At 43.0% G+C, this 12,836-nt stretch overlaps 1 protein-coding gene across 3 annotated transcripts in view; it reads right to left on the bottom strand.

Annotated features, from left to right (window-relative positions):
- Positions 1–12,836, bottom strand: part of LOC124610289 (peripheral plasma membrane protein CASK) — a 667,578-nt gene that overhangs the window by 206,833 nt on the left and 447,909 nt on the right. For all 3 annotated transcript variants that reach the window (XM_047140147.1, XM_047140146.1, XM_047140148.1), the window contains exon 2: positions 2,461–2,652. In XM_047140147.1, the coding sequence (XP_046996103.1) occupies positions 2,461–2,652 (192 nt within the window). The remainder of the gene's footprint in view (positions 1–2,460; positions 2,653–12,836) is intronic.

The following is a 12,836-nucleotide window of genomic DNA, read 5'->3' as shown; positions in this document are numbered from 1 at the left end:
TCTAACTAATATCGCATGAGGTGAGTATTTATGCACTACTGATCATGGATTTTCTTAGAATGATTCTAGAACTGTCACAGCGGAATTGGTGGCCGGTAAAAACATCCAACAAATTGGTTTCACCTTCACCTATCATACGTAACAAGATAACTTCACTGTCACACTCAACTACGACCTCAATAGAGACAATATTTTTGTGAACTGCAATGAAACGCTCCCCCACCTATGGCTTCTAATCTACTTTTCCGATACGCGTTCTACGACTCGCTAGATATCTCAAAGCTTTCCACGTCAGACTTCAGCCAGCTCTCGGTCCCCAAGAACAATTTGTGTATGAGAACTTTCCTGGAGGTCAGTAAATTGGCTAACTTTATTACGATTACTTCAACAGTTCATCGATAAAATTTTGATAGTCGAACGCCAGCTGACTTCCCTTGCTGCGTACCGGCTGGCGAGTGTTCATCAGAGCACCTCAAACTACGGCCTAGCCGAAAAAACCCTCATGGGCACTACACAAGTACTCTGCTGCACGGGTAACTGCTTCCTTTGTGTAGTGGACCCCTGACATCAATGGGAATCCTGCAAATCTCCACACGATAACATAGGTCTAAAATCTGCAGGCATGACTGGTTGTAGAGCTTAAGAACGACTATTTTTGGTGGAGAAGCCTTCAGGCGATAGAAAAGCAGACAGTAGTAGAACACTACGGGGGTCAAGTGGAGACTGAGACTTTTTGCGGGAAGAGCTCAAGGGCGCGATTCTGAATACTTTTACATCTGTGCCTGATGCAGGCTCACCTATCTGTGGTGAGTAAAATTCGATTGTGTAGGTGATTGATGCTGGGCAGCGAATGGCTGCTACTATACTTCAACTCCTGAAGGGACTTATATTTCGATATGTTTGAATGTGCTTCAGTGTAGGACTCTTAGTTTTGCATATATTTGAGGACTATTTAGCTTGGGGATTTCGCTACCATTCTTGAAACGCTCTCAATGTAACTTAACTGGATTTGATAAGAATATTTTCTGTCTGCATTTTAATTCAATATATGACCACTTCTCGTTTATTTTCGATGTCCTTTAAAGGGTAAACATTATTCAACACAATTCTCTGTCATTTACATCAATCACAGTGTTTAGAATAGAGCCCTTGTAATTTCACTTTTATTTCGTATTTCTGTGTACTTTATTAACTCGCAATTCTAGCCAATGCATAGATTATCTGACTGTAGGATTACAGCTACACGTTATTATTTGCGCTGAGATAGCTGCAGGGTGCATGAAAGCAGACATGCGCGGCGTGACCCTATGATTACATCGAGCTATTCTTTTTAAACAGAACTGTGTACAGCCCAAGTGCCTATAGTATTAGTAACCACAGGTATAAATGCCACTGGTTAACAAGTGTGGGATGCTGCTTGGAAAAGCAACTAAACCAGCAGTAACCGTTAGGAACCGTCGCAAGGCCAATTCAGACGTCTTTGCTAGCCGCCTTTATCACCATGGTCGACTGGTGGGTATATCACTACGACTTCGAAACAAAGGCGTGAAACATGCAGTGGAAACGTGGATTCACCATCGCCAAAAACAGCCAAGACCGGGCCATCCTAGGATACGGTGATGTTGAGTGTTTTTTTTTTTTTTTTGGATCATCGTGGTGTGGTGCTACCAGACTTTGCTCGTAAGGAGCCAACTATCACTGAAGCATACCAACAGAGACTCCTGATTAGATTACAGCAGGGATTCTCACAACGACTACGAGGTGGTTTTCAGTGTGGAACATTTCATGAAAAGCCAAAACTTCTACAAGCAAGGTTTCCACCAAGCCATCCATTGGTGGGGAATATGTTACAGACTCAATGGATGTCCACAGAATTAACTTCATCACTAAGTTTCACAGTCGCAGCATAATTTTCCAGGGTAATAAAACTTTATGACTATCACTGGTAAGTATGCAGAAACAAAGCCAACAGAAACTGTCACACCTTTACAACTGAGGCAGAATAGAAGAGAGAAGAACAGAAAAGGAGAGAAAGAGAGTGGGAGGGGGATACAGGAGAGGGCTATGTGGAGAGGTGGGAAGGGGTAGGGTGAGTTGAGGGGGAGAGAAGGTGAGGAGTGTAAAGAGGGGATGAGGGGAGGGAAAGAGTAGGAGTGTGGGATGGAAGAGAGACAAGGGCAGGTTTGAGGGGATGGGGAGGGAGGGGATTGGGGAGGTGGAGGGAAGAACAAGAGGTGAGGTTGGAGAGGAGGAAGGAGTGAAGAGGGGAAAGAGGGGGAATAGAAGGGGGAGAGGGGATAAGAGGGGAGAAATGGTTTAGGGACAGAGAGAGGATAGTTGGGAGATGATGGGGGAGAGGGGATAGTGAGAGGGGTGGATAGGGTGAGAGTGGCAGATGGGAGGAAGGGCAAGAGGGGGGGAGGGAGGAGAGGAGAGAGCGCAGGCGGGCAGCGTACTCACCATGGGCTCGTCCGTATTCTTCTGGAACTGGACGAGCCGGACGCGCGTCACGTTCTCCATGTCGATGTCGCCATTGGGGCCGTCCAGGTCGTCGCCGCCGTTGAGATAGGGCAGCAGCGGCGGCGGCGTGACGCGCAGCGCGTCCTCCCCGTACACCTCGTGCGCCACCACGTCGTGCGCCTGTAGCAGCGCCTGCAACAGCAACGTGGTCCCTCACGTCACATCTTCGGTGTCACTGAGATCAAAGTGCTAAGGCATCAGTAAGTCTGATTTGAGTGGTAAGTACTGGTTTTAGTATCACAATGCTTTAGCAGAAATGGACATGACCACTTGTGATCGAGGTTAACACAAAATTCTAACCACGATATGACCTGATTTTTTTGTTCCCTGTCTCATAACTGTGCTCTTCTCGATCTAGGAAGGTACACACCACTATATTCCTGACTTTCGAGTTCAGCCTAACCCTACAAAATAGTCGGCCAACGAGCAGTGTGGGAGAGATTCACTGACTTTTATTTGTGTTACAGGCATTCTGCTGCCTTTCACACTGTTAGCATTTCTCTGTATGGTGTTGCCTTCTAACAACATCTCTCGCACTGGCATTGAGCACTCGAATGTTCACGGAGGTTCCCATTTACGTCTCGGCATATCCTCTGACAGAACACAGAAAACTTGAGATTGTTTTACGAGCACTCGGTAGCTATCTCGAATGTCGAGTTAACTTTAGTGTATATGAAGAAGACTATAATTGTTGACGCGCCGACTTTTGATTGGATCCTTCACTGCCTAAAGGCCTATACGTATAAGTTCGGAAACTGAAAATTTATGCTGGACGGGTATTCGAACCCGGATTTTCCGTTTATCGCGAGCGGTCGCCTTAACCATCTCAGCTATCCGTGCACGCTTCTAAAACTGATCCAAACCTCCATTTGCCACAGTGTTGACCCCTCATCATTTGGGTCGGATCATAAATTGCTACTGGACAATGATGAAAAAGAAAATGGGCCACTGCCTTTTCGAAAGGCGAAAGGACGATAACAGCATCCCCCCCCCCCCCCCCAAGTGGTTAGCGGAAATCATGGAAAATCTAAGTCTCTATGACTTAACGAGAATTTGAACCCTGTTGTTTCCGAATATGAGTCCAGTGACGCAACTACTCTGCCATTTCACTCGGTGCGGAGTTTGCAATAATAGTGAAGTTTTACGATTATATGGAATTTGATGGAAAGTTGTGTGCGAGCTTAAATTAGGGTAGAGCATCGCCTAGTGGTCTCAGTCATCTCTGCCACTATGTCCAGAACCAGTACTTAGCCTTACAGACAGTATAAGGCAACTTCTGCTTCGCATTAATGTTGAGCTCGACGTGTCAAAAACTCTCCTTTATACATGCGTAGCTTCTCCTTAAGTTCTGTCAACACTATGAGGTAGTCCGCACGGCTTTTTCAGTAATCGAACAGGTGAAATATGACATTTGGTACTCTATTATTTTCGAAACTGAAAATGCTCTGCTATGTGAAGCAGAATGCGTAAAAGTGTCTTTTGTTTGTTAAAAAATGGACACTGAAGCTCCATACGATGTACGCTTGTGTGATGAGAACTTTCCATCGCCAGAAAGCATATCACTTTACGCATTTGGTTTAACAAAGCGAACGATGTCATATGTAGAATGCCCGCACCTCTATGCCCTAAAGCCGAAACAGTGGGAGGAAGGGGAAAAAAAAAAAGAAAAACAACATTGCAATTTTGTTCCAGCATTTGTCGAAACTGTCGGATGCAGCACATCAAAGTGGGGAAGGGAGGGCGAGTGGACAAGCGAGCACTAATTTCCCTCCCCCTCCCCCAACCGATGTTCCCATTTCATTCGTCCACGCTCGACCGCAATACGAACAAACTGTGCGCCGGTGCCCAGAGGTCGTAGCAGAATGAACTGCCGACGCCCAGCGAGATAACTCGCAGCCGTATCCCCCGCCCCAAAAAAATCACATCACCACTTGAGATCGGTACTTACAATAATCCAGACGAGACTTGTTCATTAAAAGCGATCTGCAGCACCACTACTAATGTTTAAACAGGAAGGGCAATCGACTGGCATCTACAAAAGAATATCTTGTCCCAGTTTAATAAAGACAAACGTCGTGTACCACGACATCGGTGGCGTTACCTGCGGGTAAACAATTCGGTTCCTGAGAGTGAAACCAATTTTCAAAACTAAACTTCTATCTAAGGAGAGGAGTGGTGATTGCGTACAATTTCCGTTCACGCAGTCCGCTGGATCTAGTTCCACAATTTTCAGTTGATTTCTATTAATAATAAGTGGATTTTTTTCCTCCTTTTAGTCACTTTCTAGAGGAAATAAAACAAGATTTGCACATACGCTTTGGTGCAAAATATTTAAGCCTTATACAAACGTGTCTAGGGAAACGTTTGCAATTGTCTGTGGTTTCTCTATTGTGTTCCCCCTTTCTCGCATATCGACTCTTCTTGTTTTTATCGAACTGTGACATGGCGTATATAGCATAGACTGGTATAGACGCCATAATCACACTATCTTTGCTTCGATCGACCCATTCAGAAAGGGTAAACATCATAGTCGAACAGATTTAGACAAAAACCGCCAAATTTACAAACCTGGGAATATTCGAAAGATATTACGTTAGAAATTAATTTTAAGTTTTATTTCGTAGTGTATAGTATTGGTCATACATTTTTGAGCGATAGCATTGAACGACAATTTCCTAGACGTACTCACGAAATAACTAACCTCCGTAGCTGAAAGTGTTTCTGGTGAGCCTCCCATCGGATGGAAATGTTAATCTCGGCTACTCAGCGTTATTACTCGAGGGCAATGGGTCATATAGGAACATAAATTAAGAACTAGGGTTTTTCACAAGTTAATAAAGCAAACGTATGACTGTAGCCTGACATTCGCCTATGATTTACAGCAGATACAACCTCTCCCAAAATTATCTTTTGGTGAGGCATACTATGCAAGACAGATATCTCTGTACTCCTTTTGTGTAACAGATGTGGCGGGTACAGAACCTACATTTTAAATTTGGAATTAAATGCAGGCAGGTAGAGGGGTCACAAGAAATTTCCCCAACCATCGCCGATTTCTTAAAGAAAATGACCATTGACATATCTGTCACATTTCTCAGATTGTTCGTGAATGGATGTGCTGGACAAAACAAAAATCAGCATGTTATTCATGCAGTTGCTTTCTGGTTATTCAAAGAATGTCCAGTGCATGTGACTGATGTACTTCTCTGCTTTCCATTTTGAGGACATTCCTTTTTACCTTCTAACAGAGTATTTGGACGAGCAGAAAATAAACTTCGTAAAATTTCAGAAATGTTGAATCCAAACACATACTAGGACGTTTATGCAGAAGTGGATGAAACAAGGAATTTAGGGAAAGACTGGGAAATATTTGATTTCAAGGAACTAAGTACAATTTTGAGGCCTGTAGATGGGATCAGGGATCTGAAAAGGACCCATTTGAAGAAATATATGGTAGATGAAAGGGTAACCGGTGTGAAAATCAAAACACACATCCCATACTATTCTAATGATTCTTCAAAGCACTTTTTGCCATTAGGTAAAGGTGGATACAGCTTGAACAAAGTATCAAATATCTCCAAAGTGTCATCACTGATGAGGCTGAAACAAGAAAAGAAAGACAATGTGGAAAAACTACTAAGCCTCAGATATGGAAACAACTGGAGAGAAAATGAAATACCGGAATTTTTCACTGTCAGCCTTCCATGTAACGAATTTATTGACCAAGTTACTATATGTGATTGCTTAGAAGAGGAGTCTGTTTAGGGAAAATGGCTCTGAGCACTATGGGACTTAACATATGTGGTCATCAGTCCCTTAGAACTTAGAACTACTTAAACCTAACTAACCTAAGGACATCACACACATCCATGCCCTAGGCAGGATTCGAACCTGCGACCGTAGCGGTCACGCGGTTTCAGACTGAAGCGCATATAACCGCACGGCCACACCGGCCGGCTGTTTAGGGAAAAATATTGTGAACTTTGTTATTGTAAATGAAACACATTTTCGTTTTATCCATACTTCTGGTGTTAATATGTTTTACTGAAAGCAAAAAATGTATTTTCCAATAGTAAAATGTATTTTTATCAGTTTTATGTCACTGAAAACCAAAACAACTTACATCAAAAGGCAGATTGCCCAACAGAGTCCAATGAAACGCATTTTGCCCATCACTAAAGTGCTCATAGCTTGAAAGTATAAAAAGCAATTTCCTTGTATTAAACAAATTTTGATCAACAGTCGTACTTGAGTATGTGGTGTAAAATTCGTAAAAATTAATCGAATATTTTTTGTGGTATATGTTTTTCGCTTCTCCCCAAAAATTTAATTTTTGGGACAATGTGTTTCGAAAAGTAGCTCCTCATATACTGATGTTAGTTTTTCCATTTGAGTCGATACTTACAAAAATATACGGCAAAAAATTCCTTGAGACACAGATTTCACTAAGATACACTGTAGAGATAAGCAGTGCTAAAAAACTCTGTCACAATACAAGTGGACACAAAATGATTTCTGGCAATAATGTTACAAATACTTGTCTATTAGATGTAGGATATACATGGTAAAGATGAAGCTCACATGAAGTATTTCTGGAACACTGCATTTTCTGACCTCATTAGCAAGAACAGCACCACAAGGGAGGATGTAAAATTCGTAACTTATTTGAAAAAAGGGATTATTCTGGTTTATGCGTATTTGGAAAATAATACCAAGCTGATTGTTCCCTACTTAAGATACTGATGTAGTAAATGATCTGACTTTCGTAATCAGAGATAAAGCCTTATGACTTACAGACCAATGGAAATTTTTGATAACTAGTGGACTACGCAGACGACAGGAATCGGCATATATGGCTCAGTTTTATGTTCACACATCAGAGTTCTCCATTCGGGTAGTACAGAGATCACTGCTCACTACAGACTCAAAGAGAATTATGTAGGCAAAATAAAACTTTCAACACTTTTACTACAGCAAAAGGACTTCTGTCTCTTATTGAAACAGTGTGATACTAGATTTTACCTTTCCCTTAGCCCCCACCACTGCAGCCAATTCTCCAAGTAATTTCATACATTTTATCTAATATAATTAAGTTATCATAACGATCTCAGAAATTCAGTTATACTCCGAGAGACTACACAACTAATCAAAATGTCTAGTTTCTCTCACCAAACAGTTTTTGAATCTAATGGTATTAATGTATTATTGCTGGATATCATGTAAGTGGTTACTGAACTCAGCCCCAAAAGTGTTTTCAACTACTGAACATTACTGCTACAAAACTTCAATATTCTAGGCCAATCATGAGCTGCTATGGTGTTAGAATATAATAGACTTGTGGGAACACAGAGGTAACCAATGACGTGCGCTATGTTGCTATGTTCAGTCCATGCAAGTGCAATGGAAGTTAGAAGGTGAAGAATTTATTCGAAAGTGGAGTACTTATTCTTTGACTCATATTCTATTGAGTATACTGTTCTGAGTTAAAAAAATAAAATATATGTGGGTTTAATCTGTTACCTACATAATTAACGACCCTAGAAAAATAAGAATAGCTCTCACAATGATGATATTGTGCAGCAGATACGCTAAATATGGAAGAAGATAACAAACTTCTAAAAGCCATAAACAAAGACATTCGACAGCTAAAGCAAGAGATTGAGGTTTTGGAGCTTGCAATACCGAAGGACGATAGCAGAACGAATTTCATGAATTTACAAGTTCTGGTACTAACAGCCAAGCCATGAGCATACACACTTTCTTCGCGTACGAATGCGTCATTATCAACCACGCCGTGACTGCAGTTAAAAGCACCTCAGTTCACACATATACAAGTACACACATGGTTTTCAGCACTAGAGAATATCTTCGAGCAACAACACATAGCTGAAGACCATGGAAAATTCTCTCTCGCAATTAACGACCTGGATCAAAGGCCAACGGCGATAGTCTCCAATGTGATCCTATATCCTCCGCCCCAATAAGCATACATCACACTTAAAACCTCATTGATGGCTTGCTACATGAAATTACCTAAGCAGTGACCTTTCTAGTTGATGTGCCAGGACAAAAGTGGGGACAGAGGTCCATCTGAGTTTTGGAGCCATACTCTCACGGTCCGTTAACTGCCCGAATTTCAGCATAAGCGATTGGACACAACACTATTCTGTACATACATGATCACACAGCCTTCCCCACGATACAGGCAGACGTCTGACACTTCGCGACAAGTTGGAGGAAGTCAACAGCGTCTTACAAGCACTGTGATCTTTTCCGGGTTCGCTAATAGTTACCGACGCATATGGCATGTATATGAGACTGATTCGTCTAGTAATAGCTTCAAAATGTTGCAACATGAGGACTTGGTGAAAATCCTTGTTACCTCATTTTATGAGAAACCAGGAACAGATCAACAGAATTAAACAACGCACCTAAGTGAGACAGCAGCCAGCTAGTTCATTCTTCCCTTTCTGTAGAGATCCTTGTTACCGGCAACAGGCGTCCAAGACGCTGGAGTGCTTCCAGGGAAACTCCGTTCCTGTCCCTGTTGACCGAGATCGCAACGGAAAAGGTAATGCAGACAGCGCAAGCGGAAGCAGGCCAACAGTTGCTCGGTCCCGAGGGACAGCAGTTACTCGCAGGAGCGAAATCCCGGGCATTATTCCGATCCCTCTACATCCCGCGCCACTCGCCCTCTCCACTTCCTCCTCTAAAACACACACACACACACACACACACATAAATACACACACACACACACACACACACACACACACAATGTTCACGATGCTCAGAGTTGTGGGACTGCAACGGGAGTAGTGTCCCGCGAGGTAAAGCTTCGTATGCAAATTCAAGAGAACCGTGCCACGATTGGTCTGTCTGCTCATCTCTTCCCTCTGTGACAGTCGTAAACATCTGCGATTTTTCCCACACATCTTTCTTCTGCTAACACTTTAGCGATACCAGGATACAATGTCTTCTGCTCGATGTACCATGCGTGTATTTAACTGGTAAGGAAGTTTATATTTTATTTATTCATCCATTTTTTGTTTATTAAGCATTTATTTACCTGCTCAGAACAGCGTCTTTGGTTGCCATTATTGATGAAACAACATACTTGTCAGTCACTTCTTTTCAAAGATAGGACTTTTATTGTACTACATCTAATAGGTCAAGACAGAAAATTAAAGGACAGAAACCACACAATAATAATTATAATATCATTTTCAGCAACAGCTTATCAACGAAAAACACAAACCACGAATGTTCGAAAGCATTTATCTTGAACCCAGTTTGTGGCTCATGTTTTCATCGTCAGACTATAGTTATCTATGACCATAGCCTGCTGATGAACAGCTTTGGAAACAAATTGCAGCCGAATTGAGCATCAGAAACAGTCACGTAGTGAAAGGTATGTTTCCCAGCAGACTTGTAAATTGAAATTGCTTACAAGCCTTAAAACTAAACTCTGAATCAAAGTTAAAGAAAGGCGGGGGGGGGGGGGGGGGGGGGGGGGAGTCAAAACCGTGCTATAACTAAAACGAAATCTACGACGATGGTAACTAAGGGATAACTTACTTCAATATATTACACATTATATGGCTGTTTCTAATGTCTCTAGTCATATAGCCCAACGTCATTTGCGTTTTCAGTTTCTAAAGTGCTGACAACTGTTGACTCATTCAAAATACTATATCAAGAGAATGGAAATGTACCCAGCCGCGAAAGATGGCCTCACCCCTGCCTATAATAATGTGGTTGAAAACTACCGTGACGCCTGTGACCTGAGTTGCGTTCAGTAGATCTCGTGCAAACGCTTGCCTCCTTAGGCACCCACTACCGTCCATATACTGACCTATCTAAAACCCTTTTCTTGAACACTGCAGTCCCTATTTCGAAGTCGGCAGAAGTTTGAGACTTCAGATAGCTACTGTTTTGTGTTGGCCACGTCATCCACAGCAGTCTGACACTACAGTTTGCAATACTGTTGTTACTCCGCCGAGAAGGCCGTAAACGCCCAGTATCGCTTGTCTCGGAGGCAATTTCTGTTCAGAAAGGTGAAAACTTCCATTCGAAGATTCGCTGCAATGCCAATTATTCCAGTGCACTGGGTCCCTCGATGTCGTCCAGGGTGCTCTGGAAGTCTCGTGTAGGCTGAAAAATTCCTTACGTGCAATGTACCTTTATTCCGCAATTTCTTGTTCCAGCCACAAAATAGTTGCAGATTTATTTCACATAAATCTGCTATCCTGACGCGAAACAAAGCAAAAGTTACACTTAAATTTGGCGCCTTCAAAAATGGCTGTGAGCACTATGGGACTTAACATCTATGGTCATCAGTCCCCTAGAACTTAGAGCTACTTAAACCTAACTAACCTAAGGACATCACACAACACCCAGTCATCACGAGGCAGAGAAAATCCCTGACCCCGCCGGGAATCGAACCCGGGAACCCGGGCGTGGGAAGCGAGAACGCTACCGCACGACCACGAGCTGCGGACTTGGCGCCTTCATCGCGAATGGTAACGAAGTTACGAAAACGTGTAGATCTCAGTTTCAAGAGTTCTGGTCACTATTCGTTTAGGTGGAAAGATATTACAATTATCACCAACGAGTAGAAAGCCATTTGCAGCGAAAGATTTGGGCTCCTCGTCCTCCGTAAACCACTGTGCAGCACCGCGGAGGTGCTTCGTGAGACTTAACTTGCAGTCATACAAGCACCTTTTACAAAACTTTGTAACACATTACGGGAGCAAAAAGTAGTGTAATGTATTTCCACAGTTACAAGGAGCGAACTAACGGATGCACACACTTGGACAGTAGGTTTCTGTATCGGTGAGAGGCGACGGCATACGTATAATATGTCCAATTTCGTATCTTGTTAACACCTGCCATTCGAGAACATGTCCCTCATCAGCTTGAACGAAGCCACGATAGTAAGTGCGATGGTTTGTCTCGCGTAGTTTCAGACGTATCCGTACAGTGTCATAGTGTAACACTTCGTTCCTAAAAAACAAGTCCGAGAGACAGTAACTACTATTTTCTCTTTAAACATAGTGTAGATACACATAATACAGGGCTATTACAAATGATTGAAGCGATTTCATAAATTCACTGTAGCTCCATTCATTGACATATGGTCACGACACACTACAGATACGTAGAAAAACTCATAAAGTTTTGTTCGGCTGAAGCCGCACTTCAGGTTTCTGCCGCCAGAGCGCTCGAGAGCGCAGTGAGACAAAATGGCGACAGGAGCCGAGAAAGTGTATGTCGTGCTTGAAACGCACTCACGTCAGTCAGTCATAACAGTGCAACGACACTTCAGGACGAAGTTCAACAAAGATCCACCAACTGCTAACTCCATTCGGCGATGGTATGCGCAGTTTAAAGCTTCTGGATGCCTCTGTAAGGGGAAATCAGCGGGTCGGCCTGCAGTGAGCGAAGAAACGGTTGAACGCGTGCGGGCAAGTTTCACGCGTAGCCCGCGGAAGTCTACGAATAAAGCAAGCAGGGAGCTAAACGTACCACAGCCGACGGTTTGGAAAATCTTACGGAAAAGGCTAATGCAGAAGCCTTACCGTTTACAATTGCTACAAGCCCTGACACCCGATGACAAAGTCAAACGCTTTGAATTTTCGGAGCGGTTGCAACAGCTCATGGAAGAGGATGCGTTCAGTGCGAAACTTGTTTTCAGTGATGAAGCAACATTTTTTCTTAATGGTGAAGTGAACAGACACAATGAGCGAATCTGGGCGGTAGAGAATCCTCACGCATCCGTGCAGCAAATTCGCAATTCACCAAAAGTTAACGAGTTTTGCGCAATCTCACGGTTTAAAGGTTACGGCCCCTTTTTCTTCTGCGAAAAAAACGTTACAGGACACGTGTATCTGGACATGCTGGAAAATTGGCTCATGCCACAACTGGAGACCGACAGCGCCGACTTCATCTTTCAACAGGATGGTGCTCCACCGCACTTCCATCATGATGTTCGGCATTTCTTAAACAGGAGATTGGAAAACCGATGGATCGGTCGTGGTGGAGACCATGATCAGCAATTCATGTCATGGCCTCCACGCTCTCCCGACTTAACCCCATGCGATTTCTTTCTGTGGGGTTACGTGAAAGATTCAGTGTTTAAACCTCCTCTACCAAAAAACGTGCCAGAACTGCGAGCTCGCATCAACGATGCTTTCGAACTCATTGATGGGGACATGCTGCGCCGAGTGTGGGAGGAACTTAATTATCGGCTTGATGTCTGCCGAATCACTAAAGGGGCACATATCGAACATTTGTGAATGCCTAAAAAAACTTTT

Source organism: Schistocerca americana, chromosome 1, assembly GCF_021461395.2.
Source record: "Schistocerca americana isolate TAMUIC-IGC-003095 chromosome 1, iqSchAmer2.1, whole genome shotgun sequence".
Classification (NCBI taxonomy): Eukaryota; Metazoa; Arthropoda; class Insecta; order Orthoptera; family Acrididae; genus Schistocerca; species Schistocerca americana.
The sequence above is the reverse complement of the archived record's forward strand: the minus strand, read 5'-3'. Positions and strand labels throughout refer to the sequence as shown.